Raw genomic sequence first — 24,920 nt, 5'->3', positions numbered from 1 at the left:
TTTACAAAAACCTGTGGCTACCTTGTAGTGGGAGAGATGGGAAAGAAATATGGGAGAGGTAGGGATATAAGAAAAGTAAATCCCGGGGCGCCTGGGTGGCACAGTCAGTTAAGCAACTGACTTCGGATCAGTTCATGATTTCACGGTTCATGGGTTCAAGCCCCATGTCAGGCTCTGTGCTGACAGCTCGGAGCCTGAAGCCTGCTTCAGATTCCGTGTCTCCCTCTCTCTCTTTTCCTCCCCTGCTTGTTCTCTGTGTCTCTCAAAAATAAATAAACGTTAAAAAAATTATTTTTTAAATAAAAAAAAAGAAAAATCCTGCCTAACATGAAAGGAACTCAAGAAAGCATTTCTGAAATTGATAAATCAAGAAAAAGTAACACAATATCTTTTCAAATAGGAACAAACCACTAGGAGTTGAAAGTGCTCATCTCTGGACACTCAGCTGGGGAGAGGGAGGACTTTTTTTTTTTTTTATAAGCCTTCTAGTTCTACTTGGTTTTTTAAACTATGTACATGAATTACCTTAATAAAAAGAAAACTAAAGTTTTTCTAAAATTTTTTTAATTTACAAATTCAGTATGAATTCAAAGAAAGGAGAACCAGGGACCTGGAAAAACATGAAAAGGAAACCCTATCTACCAGCTACAACTTCCTTGCCCCACCTGGGCTACTAAAAGACAGACCTCCTGGAAGGATTTCCTGCAGTCTAACCAGGCTTTCTTTCAGGCCAGAACACTCCCTCTGTACCAAGTGGCAATAGCAAGGCTCAAAGGACAGGCATGGAGGCACTTCATTTAATAAAAGAAGTGAAGAATTGGTACAGTCCAAATTAATGATATAATAATGTATGTGGAATTAGTGTTAACAGCAGTATAATATTAATATATTACAAAGATATATTTCCTGAGATCTTAATGGTGATTTCTAAATACTAAGTGTAATAATACACAGTGAAAAACTACAATTCAGGGTTAAAGATTCCATGGTGACTATCAAATGAAGATACTTTATCTCCTGCTTTAGAATTTAAGTTCAAGTGACAACATCCATTTCTCAACTTGTCCTGATCGAAGGTAATACAATAAATTCAATGTAATGTAAGAGAATTCAAAAATAGTCCAATTATAAAACAATTCTCATCAAACTCATTTTAACCATGGAGGCCTGGATTCCCACACAACGGAAATCAGGCACTTGAAAAGAAAAGCAAGCACTGGCTTTGGTTAGAAGATCAATGACATACCAACAGTCTCCAAATTTCTTGATAACCCCAAGGCCTAGCTAGACAAAGCAAAAAAGGAACAACCACTACCTATACATTAGAGAAAGTTATGACAAGCTAAAATTCTTACAGGATTGTTCTTATTTGGTTTATCTTTTTCTTAAAATTCAGAAAAGTCAGGCACACTTGAACATACACAGGGCTCCTCAAAATGCAAGGTTCACTGAAGCTTTATCGATTGCTTCATGCTATCAATTCACTAATCAAAACCTAGACATAATTCAAGATACATTTATACTCCTCCCAAAAAATGATTTCACAAATGTGTTTGTGAAAAAGCAGGTCCCAGTAACAATAAAAGCCATACTTAGGAATATGGCACACCTGTTCAAAGCACCTGTTTCAAGGGGGAAAAAATGATACAAACCAGAAATGATAGCATTTTATTTTAAAAAATATTTACAGAAAACTGTTCAGGAACTCATCTTTTTGGATAAAGCAATAAAAAAATGGATTTGTTTCCTATGAGTTCAAAAGCTTGTTATAGTATTTTCATTATAAACCTACTGGTTCAAAAAAAGTACCTACTTGAAAAACTCCCTATCAGTAGCACCTTGACTTTCATTATCTAGTCACTATGCAAATTCTTACTACCACAAAAAAAAAGGAAAAAGTCTGATTACTCACTCAACATGAAACTTACTACATTATTAAACTTTTCTCAAATTCGACATATGAAGTACAACATAGGAATGGAAAAATTCCACTTAATCTAGCCTAATGACCTGTGTGCTACTTAAAGTCACAAACACTTTTAAGCAGCATACAGTTTATCTAAATGCATATTAATGTATTTAGATTGTGTCCATTTTAAACTTACAATTACAGATTTATTTTAGTGAAGTAAATACCAAATATTAACTGTTTAAAAAAACTTCCCACATAAACCTACAAGAGAAATTTAAAGTGAAACAGGCCACACTATTCTAACCTCATAGGCAACAAAACTAAAAATATGACTCATTTGTGTATTCACTAGGCGGTCCAAATATACAAACAAAAGCAAAGCAATGAAGAATACTAATAGCACTTGATAAAGATCAGACAGAATATCAACAATGTAAAAAATACAATGTATTATATGATACGTTTGAATGCAAAAACCATATATTTATTAAACATGTGATTAACTTAAAAACACCAAACCAGTTTGTTTTAAAGTGCTCCTCATCCAAGACCTTGGACAAAACCATCACTCCAAAGTGAATTTTTTTTAAAAAAACAGTTTACAAGGCAAACACTGACAATAGGTATGGACAGGCACTACCAAAAAATGCTATTTGTTCTTTAATTAAATAATGCCATTCTCAAGTGATGTAGAGTGGTCACTTTGACAGAATTCCTTTTTTGTATAAATAGTCATAAATAAAAAATGTCTCTAGATAGTCTAAAGAGCTGCAAACATTAATACCTTACAACAGCAGCTTAATGTCTATTTTAGGAAAAAAGCACTAAAATCCTCTTCCATTGAAAGGCGTTTATTTCTCTGGTGTAAGTGAGCAAGGTCACTACAACATTAACCTCTTTTCTAGAACAATGTAAATAACAAATGTATACACATCTTAAATTTGGTAGGTCATAAAAGTCAGGATGCAATCATTTTTTGATGCAACAGAAAAATAAATAAATAAAAGTTAAATACTTTAACCCAACATTTGGTACTGACAAATCAGTAGTGTCAACTTCACATATGAAGGACAGCACAGTCTGGTTTTTAAAAAATCCTCAATGTGTCATGGTATTTGGGCTAAAAATATTTGGAATATTAAATGTCTCCTTTTGCTTAAAAGAATACAATAGAATCACCATCAAGCTGCTATCGTAACTCATTTTTAGCTGGGGTAAAGTGACCATTTGGTCCATGGCACAAGTTACATATATCACACATCTGTCAAACTGAAACCTTATGTTTATAAGATTTCATGTTTATAAGCTACAATACACCCTGACTAAGCTGTCAGTCCCTCACAGTTTTTTAGAAAAATATCTACATTTGTCCTTATGGATGTCAAAATGTTACACCATCATTTGTTTAAAAAAAAAAAAAAAGATGCACATTCATACTGTGAAGTTATTAGGAAAATACTCTTGCAAATAAACTATATAAAGATAAAATACACTTCAAAGGTATGTGGGTTGTTCTTTTGTTTGTTTGTTTTACAGTATTCTATAAAGTGCAGAGAAATCCTAAGGGAAAAACTACTCCCTAGAACATAGTTTAATTACAGCAGCTTTTGCATAGCAATACTTAGAGGAAGTTGGACACTTCCATTTCCTCAGGAAGAGAAGGATGGAAGAGGATCTTCCGAGTCAGATTTTTTTTTGGCCATAAGTCTGCTTTCCTCAGGAATGGTTGCTGATGCCAAATCTCCATTAAGTGTATTTCTTGAACAGTGAACAGGTCCTATTCAGAGATAAATTAAAAGGTTAAACAGCCTATCAATATAACTCCAGTTCTTTATGAAAAAAAACAATTTTAAATTTCCTACTCAGGGACATGAAATTCCTTCAGCTTCCTACTAATTTTTTGGTTGACTGTTGAATAGAGAAAAATCTAACTTTCCCACTATTGGCAGTCATAAGGAGAAGCTTCGGAGTTAACAAAATAACTTATGAAGCTATCTGGAGCAGAGACGGTTTTGTTCACTGCTAGAACCACAGTTGGCATGTAACGGGCAGTCAATAAACACGTGCTGAACTGAATGTAGTCTTTCTTAGCTAACCATTGCTTTTCAGGCCTGATTTGTTTTAATGCTGTCCGTATCCTCCTTGTGTTCTAGGGTTAAAAAAAAAAAAAAAAAAAAGACCCAAAAAGGTTACATGCCTAGCCCAAGATTACCCAACTGGTAACAGAACTAGGACTAATTCAGGTTTGCTCTTTTTACCACAAGACTTTCTGAGCAGAGCTGACAAGGTATTTCACACTGAAAGGTCCCATATCTCCACTTGGAATGCAGCTGACAGAACTATCATTGCAGTTCTGACTGAATACAGTTCAACGCACTGGCATGGCCCTGTTGCAAAACAATTGCACTTTTATATGTACATATTTATTTGAATTTACCATAAACATTTATTACTTCTATAATTTTTAAAAATCCAGTTAATAAATAATAGAAGCAGTTTTATCTCTCAAGGAAAAGAATATCTGGGGATAAAGGCTTTGGACTAAGACCACCCAACTGTAAAACATGTACTTTGTAAAGAAGAACAGTAATTCAGTCTCTGCTCTGTCAACTAACTGAGACACTAAACTTTAGGATAAATAGAAGGAAACCTAAGGATAAGACTTCTGACCTAGGCTACACTTCCCAATTTAAAAAAAGTTCTAGAGAACTGAGACACATGTATGTATATAAATATGTATGCATGTGTGTATGTTTGTGCAGATATGTGTGACTACTTTTGTTACACTCCTTAGCAGCTAACTAGGGGAATGCTACATGGAATAAGGCATGCATACTCAGAACTTATAAAAATTGTTTTCAAAAATTCAAAACCAGGGGTGCCCGGCTGACTCAGTCGGTAGGGCATGCGACTCTTGATCTCAGGGTCATGAGTTCAAGTCCCACATTGGGCATGCAGCCTACTTAAAAAAAAAAAAAAAAAAATTAAGGGGCGCCTGGCTGGCTCAGTCTGTTAAGCATCCACCTCGATTTTTGGCTCATAATCTCACAATTATGAGACTGAGCCCTGCTTCAGGCTCTGCACTTAGCATGGTGCTTGCTTGGGATTGTCTCTCTCCCTCTCCTTCTGCCCCTCCCCCACAAGCTTGCTCTCTGTCTGTCTCTCATAAATAAATAAACTTAAAAAAAAATTCAAAACCAGCGTGCTTAAAAAGAGAGCAAAGAAAAATGGCTAGCTTTAAAAAAATTATTTTCACTGTCACAAATGAAAATGATCCCCATAAAGTAAAAAAGAGCTGCATCCAGAGAGAAGTACAAGGCAGCATATAGAGCTCTTTCATGGGCTCTAGATTAAAAGGGTCATGTATACAAGGCAGAAAGAACAAGGTATATCAGAATATACATTACCTGCCCCCAGTAATTTTTCTTCCCATACCTAACCCCTAACCCTCTTCCTCTTATCTCTTTCAAGTTGTACTAAATTGGCCCAGGAAAGTTACTTTCTCCCTTCCCCTTCCCACCCTCACCCATTTTCCTTCCTTCATTTCTTTTACCCATTTCCTCAACTTGAGTTAAAAATGGCAATGAGTGTAGAGTAGTCCTCTATGTCAATAAATAGTTTTGTGAAGAAAATGGACTTAAAAAAAAAAGATGCCATCAACTCCTAAAAATCTGAAAATGGGCAGTAGGCCCTCTCCAACCTCCACCATTTTCGTGAACTCTACATTCTCCTCTAATTAAACCTGTTTAACCTTCTGGTTCAGTGAAACAATTCTATCCTAATCAACATGAATTAGTTGAGCTCTTCTACACAACCTAAAGAATCTAAACACCACTTATCACACCATTTCCACAAGGGAAATAAAATCTGTTCCCAACAACAGACTTACAAACTCCTGGAACACAACCTGCCCCCCAAATAGGAACTCTATGTAATTTCCATCACACATGCTTCATGGGCAATAGTAAAGACCCTGAAAAGCAAAAGTATATTAATAGAGCTGTAATAATAGGACTCTATTTGTGTTCACTGGAAATCATGGTCACTACTGTCTAACTAGATATTCTGACACATTTTCAAAGCTTTTTCTTGGAAGAGAAAAATAAATTTTAACCTAAATCATAAAACCTTGCCTAAAGTATTCAATCACAGGATGCTGCTCTTTAAAGAAAAAAGGAGAAAAGGGCATAGGAATAAATGCTACCATAATTCACCACCACCACCAGAAAAAATTATTTTCCTTGGCCATTTCAAATTATTTAAGTAATAATACCTATTTTTTTTTTCTCTGCACTCAGACTTGCCTTTATTTTCCCCTAGAATCCCAACCACAATTGATGCTTTGTTCTAAAACTCTTTTTTAATGTAAATATAGTGGGAGTAGAACATTACTAAGAGATTACTAAAATATGGTGGGAAGAAAACAGTTTGATGTTATACATATTAATCTAAGATATGGCATTTACACAGTTACTCAGCACTTCTTAGTTAATAATAAAGGTGTCTGTAGGAGGATATTATGAGCTTCTGTTGATTGTGTGCTATTTGCCTGGCTCTGAATTAAGGAACTAATCCAAAGGGAAAAGACAGTGTTCACTGTCAGTGTCCTTCACTGACTACAACACACATACATACAGTCCCACCACAATTTGGGGGAATAAGCCAAAGAAAGAGAGAGGGCCCATTTAACTTACTGTCTGGGTCTTCAAGAGGAGTATCATTACAAGAGTCTGTATCTGAGTAGGTTCTTCGGCGTCGCTGGGAGAGTCGGTGAAGTGTAGATATTGGTTCTTTTACAGAGTGGCTATTCCTGCAAATTAAATAAGAAGCATTGCATCATAAGGCCTTAAACAAATGATAACACCCTGAACTTACCTGGAGTTTTACATGACTTATTCAAATGAAAGAGAACTATTTTTATGCCCAAAGTTCTATTTTAGCAACATTTGACTCCTTCAAAGGTCACGCCACAGGCAAGTCAAATCATTCACAATCCAGCCGGTAACCTGAAGAATATGGCCTCTGAGCCGAATTAAATGGAAAGGGGGAACCATGAAGCAACTTCTTTTATAGAGAAGGGTCCACCAAGACATTAGATATACCAGATGGTTAACAAATGTTTGAAAACTAGAAGTTATGACCTACACAAGTGCATGAATCTAGTGTCAATCCATATCATCAAAAACAGCAGAATGAAGGGAGTGGGCAAGTAGGTTAGGAACATGCTAGAGGTCAACTCACTGACAGCAGCAAGAACAAATAAATGTGGCAAATGGAGGCCGTAAAAACTATTTTAAAAAACAGTCTAGAAAATCAGAAAAGTAGACAAGTCAATCTAAAATATTTAACATAGAAATAAACCACCACCACTCAACAGCACCTTGGCTACCACTGTATAAAAACCCAACATTACTGTTCTTAATGATAATCTTGATTCATTACAAAAAAAAATTTTTTTTAACTCTAATTATATTTTATCTAATTAGGTAGAAAAGATAAAATACAGTTCAGAAAAATTTCTATCATAAAAATGAAAGTTTATAAAAGGAATCAAGCTTCTATTTTTCTGGAAAATTCAGCTAGTGAAACTCTTTATTCCCTGACAGGACTGGATACATATATTCATCACTGGACTCTGTGCACATAATAGTCCAATCACAGATTACACAATCATGGAGGTGGGGGGGGGGGGGCAGTGACAAAACAACAGTAAGGGCTCAGTTAACAGTTATTTTAAGATTTTTGTTTGTTTGTTTTTTGTTTTTTGAGAGAGCATGAGCATGAGGGTCAGAGAGGGAGGAAAAGAGAGAATATCCCAAGCAGGCTCTACACTATCAGTGCAGAGCCTGACATGGGTCTTAAACTTATGAGTGTGAGATCATGACCTGAGCAGAAACCAAAAGTCAGATGGTTAACCAACTGAGGCCACCTAGGTGCCGCACTTACTCTTTTTTTTTAAATTTTTTTTTAATGTTTATTTATTTTTGAGAGAGGCAGAACGAGAGAGAGAGAGAATGAGGGAGGGGCAGAGAGAGAGGGAGACACAGAATCTGAAGCAAGCTCCAGGCTCCAAGCTGTCAGCACAGAGACCAACGCGGGGCTGGATCCCACGAACTGCAAGATCATGATGTGATTCAAAGTCGGGACACTTAACTGACCGAGCCACCCAGGTGCCCCGGCAGTTATTCTTAACATAGAGAAATAAAGCTAATGTCACTACAATTTCATCATTTTCCGAAGAACCAAATATGACAACTAGGGCAACTTGAAAGACTATTATCTACTAAGATAATGAACATTTTAATAACCTGGGATATTGGCGAGATCTATCTAGAAGGCAAATATCTTAATGTGTTCTTATGCATATATACTTTAAAATATCAATTGGTTTTTCTCTCTTTTCAGTAAGATCTTTAATTCTTAAACAACAGATCAGCATGAATATGTGACTATAAAAAGCTGTAGTAAAGTGAGTCTAAGCTCACCTCAAAACTGGATTTTTTTTACCATCATTTGATATAATTTCAAACATCTAAAAAAGGTACAATAGTCGGCAAGGTGCTTACCTTGCTGGTTAATTCATCCACTCATTTTTATCTTCACTGACTACCTACTAGGACCAGGCCCTAAGCTAGTAACTAAGAGATATAATGCTGAGCAAATCAGAACCAAGCTCTGCTCAAAAAGAGTTTCCATTCCACACTACTTCACGTTAAAGGCCCAAAGAATTTCCCTAAGTAGGTAAATTTCTGAGAGTACTTGGTTAAAAGAAAAGATTATTTTACCTCTCTGAACTGCAAGAACCAGGGTGGCTGACAGAACGCTTCATCTAGAAATTTAAAATAAAATAAGCATAATTAGTATGTGAAGTAGAATAATACAGCTCTTATTATCATTATCATAATTAACACAAATTTACTCCGAAAAAAAGATGACTAGCCAAGATATTTATTTTTTACAGACTCAAGCAACACTATTAGCACAATGTCAAGCTTTGTCCCTAATAACCATTAATTGGAATCTTTCTCAACACCTATCAAAAACATGCTAGATTCTTTTCTCAATACTAAAAACCAAATTTTACATCATATACATAACATATATATCATATATATGTGTGCATATGTGAGTGCATGTATATAAAAATATTTTAAAAATATGTAACTAATCCAAAAAAATCATCCTATTTAAAGCAGTATCTAGCAAGCCAGAAAGTATTCTAATAAATATCTTCCTCTCTCTTTTTCTTAAAGGCCAGGAAAAGAGGCTGGTAGCAAAGCTTCTCTTTGTAATTCATTATTCAGGTAGCTGTTATACAGATGTTCTAAAGTGTGGTTTTTGTGGAAGATAGCATTAATAATCTGAGTCTTTTAAGAACTCAGAAGAACCCTAAGTCTCAAGTCTCTAAAACATACATTTTGAAAATTAAAAAACCTGAATGAGCAGAGTGTTAATAAATATGACAAATACTAAACACAATTTAAAAGATCCAATGACTCCACCAAAAAAATAGAAAGAGACCACCAATTAAAACAGATTATTTCAATGTTTAGCAAGGTAGCAGAAAAGCACAGTTTATACTACAGGTTGCTTTTATATTTATATGCAGGGGCTCAAGGGTCTTACCAGTCCAAGTCTAAAGTCTGTTATGTAAATAAATGGCTGCTGTATTTGTTTTTTTTTTTTAATTTTTTTTTTGAACGTTTTTTATTTATTTTGGGACAGAGAGAGACAGAGCATGAACGGGGGAGGGGCAGAGAGAGAGGGAGTCACAGAATCGGAAACAGGCACCAGGCTCCGAGCCATCAGCCCAGAGCCTGACACGGGGCTCGAACTCCCGCACCGCGAGATCGTGACCTGGCTGAAGTCGGACGCTTAACCGACTGCGCCACCCAGGCGCCCCATGGCTGCTGTATTTGTAACGTAAACCAACAATAGCTCTGAGAAATCCCAGCTGAAATGATGACAGATATGACCAACCCATTTTGTAGTCCAGAACATCTAATATGATTGACATTAAGATACAAATGGACATTAACATCTCCTTTAACAGAAGTCACTCCCTTCGGGATTACTAATCCAATGATATCCCCACTACAATTATCACTCATTCTGGAGTCAAAATGATGATTTTCTGAACTTCCATTATGACCTGAAATAAGACTGAATGCAAATTTATTCTAAGAGGGACACAGTGATATTAGCTACATAAAGTAGTTTAACAATGAGTTTAAATAGTTTTAGAATTCTCAAATCTTCCAGGTTTATTTCCCATTTACTCATATTATTAAAAATATATATATTTTCCCACAAAGACTGACCTTTTTTTCCATCTGTGTCTCCAGAACTAATTCTCATAAGCCACAACTTTTGCTTTATGTATGAAGTAAAATGGCAAAGCAAGGAAAAATAAACAGCCTCTAACCAGTATTTTTTAGATTAACCTATTGGATTTCCTGTAACATTGCTACTGATAAAAAGTTTTGGTTTAAAAGAAACAGTTATCATTGCTTCTTATGCATAAAATACACATATGACCTCTCTGGACTATGGAGCATTTATAACAGAAGGCATTTTCCTCAGAAATTCAGTACAAAAACAGGCAGTTTTGAGGTGGCTTTATTGCATTTGATTCTATAAGGTCAAACATAGTAGTATTTGTAGTGAAGTCTGTATTTGATACCTTATATATCAACTTCAGGAACACAGTGTTATATATACACCCACCTCAAAAGACCTTTTCTTGTTATTCAACCATACAGATTATCTCACAGTTCATAACGTATCTACAGTTGTGTTATAAGGCAATATTGTCAAAATGTTCTACTGAACACCACAGTCTTGTGAGCTGTTATTTAAAAATACACAGGAAGGGTTCACTTGTCAAATAAATTTCAGAAACAATGCACACCACCTCTCCTTCTCAGAGATTCATAATACACATTATCATAAAAGAGATTCTAAGATGTCCAGTGACAGACCCATTTAGAACTTCCCAAACTAATCTGCCCATAAAACTCATTTTCACAGTATACCTGTCTCAGAGGACATTATTAGCCCATCATACATTGATTAGAAAACGATGATCTAGGGGTGCCTGGGTGGCTCAGTCGGTTGAGCATCCCACTTCGGCTCAGGTCATGATTTCACAGCTTGTGAGTTCGAGCTCCGCATCAGGCTCTGTGCTGACAGCTCAGAGCCTGGAGCCTGCTTTGGATTCTGTGCCTCCTTCTCTCTCTGCCCCGAACCCACTCGCATTCTTTCTCTGTCTCTCTCAAAAATAAACATTAAAAAAAAAAATTTTTTTAAAAAAGAAAATGATGATCTAAATAAGCGTAGGTAATAATCTTTACTAAATCTCATATAACTAAATTGGCTGGCGTGGTTAAGAGAACCTCGGAATGAGTTGTACCCAATTCCTTCTTCTAACAAATACGCCTTCAGGTAATTGCTAAAGTAGTAGCCAAGTGGCATTGTTCCTTCTATAAAAGGGCTCCCGAAAACACTTGGATGTGAAAGAAATGTAAAGTCTCATCAGACTCTGTCTCACCTATGAGTTCCCTACAGCTTGCCTGGGCAAGTTTATTAACTTGGAAAGGACAAGGAGTTCACCACCCCTGGCAAAGGGTAATCGTTCAGAGCGATCACAAGGAAAGAAACTGACATGAAGCACCTGCATTACACAGATCAGCTCCTTTGCAATGACCTACTGATGGAGAAGACGTTTTATTTTATAGATTAAGAAAATGAGGTCCAGAGAAATTAAGTAACTTGCCTACTCAGAGGACTCAAGTCCCAATATGGACTATAAAATACTATTTTCCCTGTAACATGTTCTTTCAAACCCCTGTCAAACTCCTTTAAAGATCTGCTTAATTTTATTCCTTTGTGAGTAAAACATCACCCCATTGTGATGTTTTTACCGAGTAGAGCACTGTCCCCAACCTTTTCTGTGTCACAACACCCACAGAGCATTATAATATATTTCTGGCACTCTGGGGTAAATGGCACAGTCCCTCCAAGGGAAGAGGACAGGACCTTGGCACATGCTGAGCCCACAGAGCTAAGAGGCTCCAATACAGAATATTCTATCTGTTGACCATTTCCCTCCCACTGCCAGTTTCCATCCTTAAAAACAAAAACAAAAACAAAAATGCAACATCACTGGAAGAAAAACAAGTTCCAACCATTTGAACAGGAGAAGGCGACACAGGGGAAACCAAGGGATCCGGATGGGACAGCTGAAACATCTCAGGTTTAAACTTGGCATTCGCTATCTTCACACATTCCTCAAGCGTTGTGATGAATGTATTACATGTGGCACTAAGCAGAGAAGAGGCTTCATTCATGTTCTGAAAAATTACACACTGAGTTGAACAGATTCAGCCACAATTATATGGAATCATGCAGCACATTATAATCACGTAACTAAACATTACCTACAACAGACACCTTACTAGGTTACGTGCAAATCTATTTAAAATATACTACCTTAGAAAATTAAAGCAATATATGAATAAGAAATGTCTATCAGGCAAACAGTGTATGAAATTAGATTCCATGAAAAAATAAATTTTGCATTTAAACCAAATATCATATTGAAAAACTATATCCAAAAATTTATCTTAGATAAACCTAACCTAAACAGTAATTTTCTAAGTATCAAAATTCTGAAGGTGGTCACAGCAGAACACCCTGAGCGTTACTAAGTGGCAAGCACAATTCATATCTACTCCAAACCCATTAACCTACTTCTTCCATGGTAGAATAAAAACTCCATTTTTTTTTTTTTTTTTTTAATGACAGCAATGTGTCCTGACCCTGGGGGGATGAATACAGACTGGTGGAAGCCACTCATGGCTATTCCATGACCCTCTGTCAAATATTGAGATTTCTTAATTTCCACTGACCCAGACAAAAAAAGATGAGAAGTCTGTTAAGGAGTTTCTGGGACTTTTGTTCCCAGATAAAAGCCCAGGACAGCAAGTTAAGAAAGTCTCTTTCCACCCTGGTTACCCCACTGCCTCCTGCCTCTGTATGACCTTGGCCTTGCACATAAGGGGGCAAATCCAACACACCAAGAATGGCAGAGTGGAAGGCTGGAGCAAGACCAGGTCCTTGATATTGTCACTGAGCCGCTGAAGCAAATGTGAGGGCATCCACCTCCAGAGAGCTTGTGGTGAAACAGTGAGTGCCCTGAGGGTCTAATGTACCTACAACTAAATATGACCTCACATAAGATTGTTCCCCACCAGGAGAAGGCCACAGAAGTAGGCCCGTTTCTTGTCCCGTTTCTTCTAAGTTAGGTAAAAGGTGACTGGGAACCATGCTGGCTTTTCACTCAGAGAACAGTAGGGCCCGCTGGTCCTCCTTTATCAGAAAGTGTGAACCTATTTCATAGCCAGGTCCCACAAATTCGAAATTTGATTACTGCATTACTGTTCTGAGAAGGACTGTTCTGAAAAGTTATTTGACAAAGCTAAGTTATCAACTCTGAGTCACAGAAACTGGGACCTCGTCACAGAAAGAAAGAGAAGAGCGGCTGTCCAATGATTCATACAGCTAGCCCAGAGAACAAAGCCTGGAATGCTTCTTCCCCACCCCAACCTCCAAATTATCAGATTGGCTGATTCCCTTGATTAAATAAGCCTTGATTCCCTGGGGCAGTGTGCTGCTTCCTGCTTTACTCTGGTTGCACAGATACAATCTAGAAGATCCTAGAGATTTCCAGAGTCTGGAGTAGGGATTGCCCAGAAGAGCTAAAAATAGCTCATTTTGAAAATGCTTCTCTGCCACCTTATGAGAAGAACCTCACCCACCAGTGTATTACAAAGCATAATCAGACATGAAGGGATCATCTTTGTATACCTCTACACTGGGAGATGAATGATTCTCATCATGGTGAACAAATTCTTGGATAGTATGAACTTGCTGCATTAGGAGGTCACAGTAGAGACGAAGTTCAGACATTTTGGTTTTCAGAGATTCACTGGTTTCACTTATCTCTGAAAGGAATATATATAAACATTCAGTCAGATTGTTTTCATATTCTTTCAGCAATAAAACAAAATGGAATCATTTAAAAGTAATGCAATAGATAATAAATACCTATATGAATAGATATAAATACCTATAGCTTAAGAGGTGTGGGCCCTTGGAAACAGATATAAGGATATTGAGGAAACACCCTCTCTTCAAATAATTGGGAAAAAAATGGAAGTCATATGTCTGACATGAAGCTTAGGTAGATTAATTTCCAGATGCAAGATGATGACCACTGGATGTTTTATACAGGACATTTCCATTCCATTGTTCATTCTTCATTCGAAAAGTGCTTTATATTTCTTCTTTTGTAAATTGTCTTTTCTGTCCTTTACATATTTTTCCAATTTTGATGTTCAGTTTTTCTCTTAATAATATATAAATTAATAATCTATAGAAGTTCTTACACGCTAAAGATAGCAATCTTTCCCCTGTCCTATATACTGCAAGTATGTTTCCAGTTCTATCTGCTCTTTCAGCTTTCTTTATTGTACCTTTTAATGCAGAGAAGTTTTTAATTTTTATGTCATTAAAACTATTGTATTAAACATCTGCTTTCTTCTGTTCCTTTCATAACTTCATTTTCACATTATATTGTTTTCATAATTGTCTTAACAGCTTACTTTCTTTTATTTAATACGTCCAGACACACTAAACATCCAGCCATAATCTTAACCATTCAATTCATTCTAAACTAGAAATATAAACAGCAGAAGTAAGGAAAAATACATGTAGCAGATCCTGGCGTTTTTCCATATTCCCTGAGCCACTAGTCAGTGGCTAGTGATACTAGCCACAAAGCAACTCTGGCCACAGTGGACCAAACAAGCTCTATCTGCTTATTTGACCTAACCTAAATTAGGTTCTACTCAAATTTTTTTTTTTTTCAACGTTTATTTATTTTTGGGACAGAGAGAGACAGAGCACGAATGGGGGAGGGGCAGAGAGAGAGGGAGACACAGAATCGGAAACAGGCTCCAGGCTCTGAGCCATCAGCCCAGAGCCCGACGCGGGGCTCGAACTCACAGACCGCGAGATCGTGACCTGGCTGAAGTCGGACGCTTAACCGACTGCGCCACCCAGGCGCCCCAGGTTCTACTCAAATTTAAGTCCATTCCCTCTTTTCTTTCAATTATAGTGCAAAATATGTAATGAAATTTAATGTTTTAACCATTTTTAAGTGTATAGTTCAGTGACATTAAGTATATTCACACTGTCCTACAATCACCACACCATCATCCATCTCCAGAACTCTGTCATCTTCCCCACACCCTAGCCCCTTCAACCATTACTCTACTTTCTGTCTCTGTGACTCCGACTACTCTAGGTATGCTAGTAAGCACAATCATACAGTATTTGTCCTTTTGTGACTGGCTTATTTCACTTATCTTTTAAGATTCACCCACATTGTAGCATGTGTCTCAATTCCCTTCCTTTTAAAGCCTGAATAATATTCCATTGTATGTATAATACTACATTTTGTTCACCTATTTCTTTGTCTATGTCCATTGGGTTGTTTTTATCTTTTGGCTATTATGAATTTCCATTCCTTCTTATCCTACCTGTAGCCATACTCTATGCATGATGTTCTTTCATATGTTTTTCAAGGGTTATAAATTCAATTCTGGACCTTCATTTTTCAATACCCATAATTCAGTCATTGTCACTAATCTAAATAACTTTTATCATTTTTTAATTATAAAAAGTAATATACACTCAATGAAAACTTTCAGAAAATCAAAAAATATATATAGAAAAGAAAAATCAAAACAACCGCAAACTCACTGCCAAGACATAAATTATTTTATTATTTTTGCACTGCATCTGCATACGGTTAAATTAATACCATAAATTATTTACTTTGCTTTTGATTTCTGTTTAATCCTTTGGAGTTGGCAATATATGAACATGGTAAAGTCAAAGGTACCAAAGGGTATATACAGTAAAAAGTGAGTCTCCTTCTCACAAATTACCTTTCCAAAGGTAACAACTTGACTGATTTCATAGATCTTTCCTGAGCTGGCCAATGAATGGATATGTAATTTTGAATCCTGCTTTTCCACAATTATCATTTAACACTGGGCATTTTCTCACATTATTAAAATTCCTTGTAAACATTTTACTGGCTACATAGCAGCTTATTCCAGCCTAGAGGTAACTGAACCATTCCCCTAAATTTAAATTTTTGCATTGTTTACAAGTTTTTTTACTATGATGAATGTCATGCACGTAAATCTTCATCTACATTTCTGATATTTCTTGAGGCTAGATTCCTAAAAGTAGACAAGACAATTAACATTTATGTTTAAGAAAATATTCTCACCACCAAAGAAAAATTTATAGTTACCTTTTTCTTTTTTAGTCCTAGTATCAGTCAAACAAGCTTTGGAGCTCCCCAGAGCAACCAGCCACCTCTGTCTTTCAGCTGCATTCACTGCCTTCATGTAGAAATGCTGCTCTCCTGGAATGATTAATTCCATTCTTGTGTTGTCTGCTGAATGGACTATGATGATAAACACAGGAGAAATACAGTCATGAACTTAAGTAATTTGGGGAGAATCAAACAATTACTCTTATGCAGTATTAGATGTTACAGACACCTACAACAAGAAACTAAGATTCAAGATGCAGGCATTGACTTTCCCTAAAGGGCTATCTAGTGGCACCCTCAAAACCACCTTCTCACATCTACTCATGCTGGCAGAGGTGCTAAAGTGGTGATGGCAAGAGGAAGAGAAAACAGCAATGAAAACTAAAAACTCCCTCTCTTGGGGCTGCCTATACTACTTTAAATACACACGCACTGTCACACTTACCACACATTTTTTTACTGATTTCTTTGAAAACAGACTCTACGTCTTAGTATCCTCCAAGCCTAGGATAGTGCCTAGCATACAGAAGCAGCACAATAAATAAATGAATAAATGGTACCTATGGCCATCTTCCATTAGAACAGCAGCCCTCAACTAAGGGGCACATCACAATCACCTAGAAAGTGTGAGTATTTTGGAGACCTTCTCCTCTTTCCCACCCCCTTCCTCCTCCTCCTCTCCTAAACCACCTCCCACCTTGATGCTCTGACAAAAGAGAACTAACCAAGAATTATACTGAGCCAATCCTCAATCGTTGTTTTAAGAATAAATTTGTGTTACACTGTCCTTAATCAAGAAGTATTCACTCAGCTCAGAGAAGCGCTGGTAGAGGGGGAAGACACAAGAGGAGAAAGAAACGAGTCTTTGCTCTAACAGAGCTGATAATTTAACCAAGGAAACAAACTGACACAACAAAAATAATCAAAACACCTAAATGATGAACTCTTTGGTACAGTGACTTCATGTGTAATTAAGATGGGAGAAAGGTGAGAAGAGGTGGGAAATAAGGCTTCATGAAAAAGGATTTGACAATAGTAGGATTTAGTTAAGAGAAAAACTGCATTAAAAAAGGCCTAGATGAGGAAATAAACATAATATGTACTGAGGGTATCAGGAGTAAATAAAGCCTTGTGTTATATTACATGGTAATAATATTCACAAATGGACAAGCTGAGTTGAGCCAAATTATCAGGGGCTCTGCAAGTCTGGCAGAAGCCCTAATTTATATGATTAATTACCAAAAATATTGACCAGATGTACTATGGCAAATAAGTGCCACAAAAGCTTTGCTAGCTTATTATTCTATTTAGAAAGGCCATTCTTAGAGGTAGATAGTGAAATATACAAACATGCAACAATCAATGATGGATGCAAAGATTTCCAAGCCAGGATAAAATTACTGAAATCCCAAGGCCCCAAGAGTAACTCTTTTTTTGCTGCTTGTTAATACTAGTGAAAGTATCAATAACTACCTTAAAAGAAAACAAAGCTCTAATTACCAATGATGCTGCTACAAATGAAAATAAGATGACTCCTTTTTAAATTTTTTTTTTCCACGTTTGTATTTATTTTTGGGACAGAGAGAGACAGAGCATGAACGGGGGAGGGGCAGAGAGAGAGGGAGACACAGAATCGGAAACAGGCTCCAGGCTCCGAGCCATCAGCCCAGAGCCTGACGCAGGGCTCGAACTCACGGACTGCGAGATCGTGACCTGGCTGAAGTCGGACGCTTAACCGACTGCGCCACCCAGGCGCCCCAAGATGACTCCTTTTTAAACATACCAAAATTGATGTATTAACCAAGAGTGTCCCCTACAAAGTAGTCACCTAAGACAACAAACGTAAGAACAAGACTCCCCAAACATCAAGTTCTCAAGATAAAATGGACAAGAACTCTATATGCAAAACTGTAAAAAATTACTGAAATTAAAAACCTAATTAAATATACAAATACACCATGTTAGTAGATCAGAAGACTCAACACTGTCAAGAATACTATTCTTCCCAAATTGATGTATAGATTCAATATAATTCCAATCATAATTCCAGCAGACAGTTGTGGAAATTTACAAGCAGATTCTAAAATGTGTTAAGGAAATGCAAAGAGCCAATAATGGCCAAGACAATCCTGAAAAAAAAACAAAGTTAGAAGACTTAGACCATCAAATACTAAGAAGTATAAAGCTAAAGAAATTAAGACAGTGTGATAATGGCACAAGGATAGAGAAATAGTCCCATGAAACAAAAGATAGTCCAGAAAAGGACCCAATGTACATGGTCACTTGCTTTGTGACAAAGATGTTCCTACAGTGCAGTAGGTGAAAGGTTGATATTTTCAATAATTGATACTCAGTCAACTGAATATCCCTATGAGAAAAAAATGAATCTTAACCCCTGCTGATACCATATATAAAAATAAATTTTAAGTCAATCACAGACCTAATACAGACTTAAATATAAAAGGTAAAACAATAAGCCTTCAAGAAGAAAAAAGATTTCCTAAGCGGGACATAAAAAGTTCTAATTAAAAATATTGAAAAACTGGACTTTATTGAAATTAATAACTTCTGCTTATCAAAAGATACCTTTAACAGAAAGAAAATGCAACCTACAAAGTGGAAGAAGATACAATACAAAGACTCATTTGGACTACATAAATATACACACATATATATACATACATATATATATATATACACACATATATATATATTTGGAAAATATATATGTATCTCTAGTCTTTGGCCTAATTTCTAAATTTTTTTTTTCAACGTTTATTTATTTTTGGGACAGAGAGAAACAGAGCATCAACGGGGGAGGGGCAGAGAGAGAGGGAGACACAGAATCGGAAACAGGCTCCAGGCTCTAAGCCATCAGCCCAGAGCCTGACGCGGGGCTCAAACTCACGGACCGTGAGATCATGACCTGAGCTGAAGTCGGACGCTTAACCGACTGCGCCACCCAGGCGCCCCTTTGGCCTAATTTCTAAATTGGGCTGTCATCTTTCATGTTGTGGGAAGTCCAAATGCGTGTGTGTGTGCATATATATATATATATATATATATATATATATATATATATTTGGAATGTATATATATATATATATACATACATACATATATTTGGAAAATATATATATACATATATTTGGAATATATATATATAGTGTACATATACATACACATATATATGTATACACACACACACACACACACACACACACACACACACACACATTTGGACTTCCCACAAACAACATGAAAGATGACAGCCCAATTTAGAAATTAGGCCAAAGACTAGAAAGGACACTTCAAAAGAAGAGGACATTCAAATGGCTAATTAATACCTGAAAAACTATTCATCATTGGTTACTGAAGAAATACAAGTTAAAACCACCATCAGATACCAACATATACACTAAAAATATTCACAATTTTAAAACTGATAATGCAAGTTTTGGCAAGGATGCAAAGCAACTGGAACACTCATATTCTGCTAGTTCAAGAATAAACTGATACAACCACTTTGGTAAACAGTTTGGCATTACCTATGACAAAGATTCTCTCCTTGATCAAACTTCGGTCAGGCTCCTCTGAGCCCTCTGCTTGACTATGCCCGACCTTGGGCTTCCATCTCTGTCCTTGTAGAGTCCAATCTTAGTAAGAACTCTGCTAAGTCAGTTTAGCCAGAATCCTCCACCTTCAATATATGATTACCCTCAATATCCAAAAAAATTCCTCTAGTCCCAACATCCCCCAGGTAATATCTGGCCTGCCTTCAGCAAGAATCTGTTTACCCAGAATGCCCCCTAATCCCTCATGTTTCCTCTAATTTTCCATCCATCAATCCCCCCACTCTACTGCTTGGCTGCAAATTCCCACTTTCCTTTATCATATTTGGAGTTGAGCCCAATCTCTCTCCCCTACTACAAAACCCCAATGCAGTAGTCCCTATACCTATCATGAGAGACTTGAATAAAGTCAGCCTTATTAGCAAGTGTCAAGAATAATTTTCTCCTTAATTCTGTTAAAGCTAAAAGTATGAGTATCAATGCCTCAGCAATTCCATTCCACTTCCAGATATATACTGAATAGGAATGCATATGTATGTTCAGCAAAAGAAATATAATAAGAATATTTATGGCAGCTTTACTTACTCATTATAATCCCAAATAGAAAACAACAACAACAACAACAACAAAATACACATCAATACTAGACTGAATAGGCAAGTTGTGGGATATTTATAACATCAGAAATACTACAGATCAGTAAGAATGATTGAACTATTACACAGAACAACATGGATGAATTTCACAATGTTGAGTGAAAGGAGACAACACAAAAGAAAATACTGATTTATTCCATCTATAAAAATTCAAAAGTAGGCAATATTTATCTATGGTGATAAAAGTCAAATTAATGGTTACTTTTTAAAGGGATTAATGGCTGAGGAAACATGACAATTTTCTAATTTCTGAGGAAACATGACAACATTCTAATTCTTAATCTGGTTGATAGTGACACAAGTGTGTGTACTTTGTAAACATTCTTCAAACTGAATATTTAAGATTTGCTCCCTTTTCTGTATTTTATTCTTGAATAGAATGATTACTTCAAACAAACAACAACAGTAAAAATGCTGCCACATCTTGAAACATTTTACAAGTGCCTTAGGATTCTGCCACTAATAGTCTTTTAAATATCTTCAAGGGTGGCAAATCTTTGAACTGTGTAGTTTGATTTCTGACTCTCACCAAATATCATTTGGAATCAAATCTGGGGAATAAAATGAGATAAAACCATCAATTTTTAAAAAAATAAAAACTCATACTTTGTGCTTTTCTTGTGTGATTTATAAACTGGTTTATAAGGCAATTCTAAAATAGGAGTTCTAAAGAGTTATGGGGGACGGGGCGCCTGGGTGGCTCAGTCGGTTAAGCGTCCGACTTCAGCTCAGGTCACGATCTCGTGGTCCATGAGTTCGAGCCCCGCGTCGGGCTCTGGGCTGATGGCTCAGAGCCTGGAGCCTGCTTCCGATTCTGTGTCTCCCTCTCTCTCTGCCCCTTCCCCGTTCATGCTCTGTCTCTCTCTCTCTGTCAAAAATAAATAAACGTTAAAAAAAATTAAAAAAAAAATAAATAAAATAAAGAGTTATGGGGGATGATGGTGCAATTAAAAATAAATATATAAAACTGAGTACCTGGAAAGCCAATACTTAATTGGTATACATTTCAGTACTTTTGTCTAAAATAAACAACAAAACTATACCCCACATATTTCAGGGACGATGCAATAACAATACATTAGGCTGAAGTGTTTCTGTATCTTAGATAGCCATGACTTCCTTCCATTAGAACAGTACTAATTCTCAGCTAAAGGGGCATGTTACAATCACATGGCAGCTATGTGCATTTTGGAGAAAGCTCCCTGGATGACACTTATCTACCCCAAGTTATAAATCACTGCTGTGGAAAGAACCTTAAACGAATGTGAAGAATTAGATGTGCAGCAAAGAAAAATTCTATTTTGTCTCCATAGCTAAATCATACTAAGAACTACCACAAAACTACACCAAACTAGCAATCCGGCCCTGGAAAATATAAGATAATGCACTAGCTGCTGCTTTGCTTTAATCAAAATAAGAAAATGCACAGAGCATTAAGATTACTCTCAAGTGTTTGACAGCTGTGACCAAGCGCTCACATGTCAAAGGAAGTACCCATCATGAAGGACAAGTATTCAAGATATAGAGGAGAAATGAAAAAGGCCTGTAGGTGCTTGATATTGGCTCCTCTAGTGCTTTAGTTTTTCCTTCAATTCTCTGAAGAACTTAGTACTTTTCATTATCATTTTGTCTGATCTCCCCTGCCTACCTCCACCCCACACAACCCAACCACATATACAAATGAATCAATGGTCCATGAAACCTTCTTTCATGAAAATTACAGCATGACCTATTGCTTTAGTTCTTCTCTTTTGAAAGAAAAGGAAAACATCTCTATCACCCAGAAGAGCTGATCTCCGATTCAGAACCAGTTTTAGGCCTTTGCCTTCATGTTTTAGCAAAACTGACTCATTTAGCAAAACCCTGCAGAGCCTACCTGATCATCTTTTGTTGGAGAAGAAGAAGCTGGAGGCACTGTAAGAATGTCCTGAAGGAAAGGGACAGAGCAGCAAGGAAGTGAAAGCAAGAAACAGAAAGCTGCTGGGACTGCTCGTCTCTCCAGAAGGACATCATATGGGCACCAGGCCAGGGATAAGACTGTTTTGTCTGGCGCTAGATGTACTCATGACCCAGTATGGAATACACTGCAGGTGCATGACCTGTCCAGATGCCAAATACGATGTTGTACGTGCTCGCTGTTATCAGACAAACTGCAAAAAATAAAAGAGGCTCGAGCCAGGGGACCGGTGCTTCGGCTCCTGGAGAGTCTTAGCCCCTTGCTTCTAATTCTCGTCACCGCACCTTTAGGCCCCATCTCTCTACAATCTTCAACTTTTTTTTTTTTTCTCAAATAAGCTCCATGCCCAACGTGGGGCTTGAACTCATGATCCTGAGATCAAGAGTCTCATGTTCTACTGACTGAGCCAGCCAGGCCCCGTACCTCATCACCTTTAAAGCTCAGCTTCCTATCTTTACAATATCTTATTTTATAATGAGTATAAAAGAGAACACTTGTGGACTCCATAAGGACGCTGAAGTAACAACCACAAAAATTGTTTTTCAGGTCCAAATTAGAAAACTCACCCTAAGATTCTGAGTTTCAATAGAAGGAGGGGGGAAAAAAAAAAAAAAAAACCAACTTGTGCTTAACAATGTTAAGTGCCACTCTTAATTGCTAAGGAAATAAACAGCATTAGAAGATCCCTACCTGACTAGAAATGCTTTTTTTCCTCTTTTTGGATTGTAGTGAAGAATGCTTTCCTTACCTAACTTCAAATTTCTCTAATTCCATGCACTCACTTACCTTTAATTTCACAAACTGCCATCTTTATACTTCCTTTGCTCCCTTTGCAAACATCATCTTGTGAATCATAGTAGGACAGGATTCCATTATCTAAAACAAACCAACGTGGCTGCCAACCTGCAAAGATTATAAATAACAGATCAGTAAGAAATTACTTTAATCACAGAGAAAAGTATGATTTCAAAATTTGCCATCCATGTTTTCTTGGCTCTAAGGTGACATTCTGACAATGAAATTTCTAATGGCCAAGCCTTGCCGAAATTGTTCTTGCATCAATCCCACTTTGTTGGGAAAGATTTCTGGAGAAATCTATAGATCAGCATAAATATAGGGGATAATACCTTTAATCTGGTTCACAACCTTCTCATTAACAACCCATGAGACTCATGCTCAATAATAACCTATACTGGATGCAACATGACTGCCCTTTTCCTGAAGGGAACAGAGTTGGGTTTTGATGTAATGTTAAAAGACATGGATTCTAGCCCCCGCTTTATTCTAACTCTTTAGTTAGATAAGCTGAAACCAATCTTTTCACTTTAATAAATATAAAAAATTCCCAGTCTCAAAAATGAGTGGATTGAAAAAGGTGACCTCTCAGGTGCCACTCAGCCCTCTAATTCTGCAGTGCAACTTTCCCATCTCTTACAAGTTGCCTCGGCAAATTCCCTTGCACAAGTGGGTGCTGAATGAAGTGTAGTCTCTTCCACAGAAGATGCATACTATAGTGAGAGCCTGCATTCCCCCTAATACCTCTCTCCTTGTACTGCTGTTGCCCAACTCAGGCCGAAATGCTAGAAACTGCAATCATTCGTTTCATTTGTGTTTATTCAGTGACTAGATTACACAACTATCATAGACTTGGCTCTCAGGCAAAGATGAGGATGAGGTTGATGGCTTTCCTCAGAGTTCAACTGCCACCCTTGCAAGCCAAACTCAGTGTTCCCTAAAATCTTATCAAGCATGCTACTGATTTACAACAGTTCACTGATTAATAACACAGTGACCATGACCAGGGTGCCTCACTGAAGGCAGTGTGACTGTCCCTGTTCTTTCTGTAACTATTAAATCATAATTCAGTCTGGTCACATTAGATGTAGCCCACTATCTGCTTAATCAATTCGGTTTTTCAAGGGCCAAACAGTGCCAGAACAGTGGCAGATGGGAGAATCATTCTTACACGCTGATAAGACCCAGGACTTATCTCCTCAAAGGCTTTTCCTGTAATACTTTTGAAATGACAGCACGGAGTCATCATAAAAAGGTTAAATTTCACAACAGGGAATGTCATAATACAGTTCAGCAAGACGGATACCCAAAATAATTAAAACAAGTTTTAAAAACTTGGAAAATTCTTATTATGAAACACTATAGCCCCTAATGAGGCCTAGCAAATTAAAAGGTGAGTTCTTTTGGTACATGAACTTTATCTTGTTTGTCATTGCATTCCCAGCACCTAGAATGGTGTGTGGCACATAACAGGTGCTAAAACAAAATGTATTTCTCAAGTGATTAAATACCAGAAAAGTGAGATATTGCATGTTATCCATGACAGTAAAGATATGCAATATATCCACGAGAGTATTTTGTATATCAGCATGCATAGAAATGGTGAAAACATTAT

The 24,920-nt window shown here is 36.9% G+C and overlaps 1 protein-coding gene across 4 annotated transcripts in view; it reads right to left on the bottom strand.

Moving 5' to 3' along the window:
- Positions 1–1,654: 1,654 nt before the first annotated feature.
- The window catches only part of PLEKHA3 (pleckstrin homology domain containing A3), a 27,431-nt gene continuing 4,165 nt past the window's right edge, over positions 1,655–24,920 (bottom strand). For 2 of the 4 annotated variants that reach the window (XM_023259507.2, XM_003990953.6), the window contains exons 2-8: positions 23,297–23,413; positions 16,302–16,457; positions 13,781–13,917; positions 12,100–12,264; positions 8,698–8,741; positions 6,607–6,722; positions 1,655–3,689 (exon numbers count right to left, since the gene is read on the bottom strand). In XM_023259507.2, the coding sequence (XP_023115275.2) occupies positions 3,562–3,689; positions 6,607–6,722; positions 8,698–8,741; positions 12,100–12,264; positions 13,781–13,917; positions 16,302–16,457; positions 23,297–23,318 (768 nt within the window). In that variant the 5' untranslated portion in view covers positions 23,319–23,413 and the 3' untranslated portion in view covers positions 1,655–3,561. Of the gene's footprint in view, positions 3,690–6,606; positions 6,723–8,697; positions 8,742–12,099; positions 12,265–13,780; positions 13,918–16,301; positions 16,458–21,159; positions 21,344–22,429; positions 22,704–23,296; positions 23,414–24,920 lie in introns of those variants that run through there. The other 2 variants (XM_045034022.1, XM_045034023.1) reach the window with 2 other exon arrangements.

This window comes from Felis catus, chromosome C1, assembly GCF_018350175.1.
Source record: "Felis catus isolate Fca126 chromosome C1, F.catus_Fca126_mat1.0, whole genome shotgun sequence".
Lineage (NCBI taxonomy): Eukaryota > Metazoa > Chordata > Mammalia > Carnivora > Felidae > Felis > Felis catus.
Note: the sequence above shows the minus strand (reverse complement) of the source record. Positions and strands in the feature narration are given on the sequence as shown.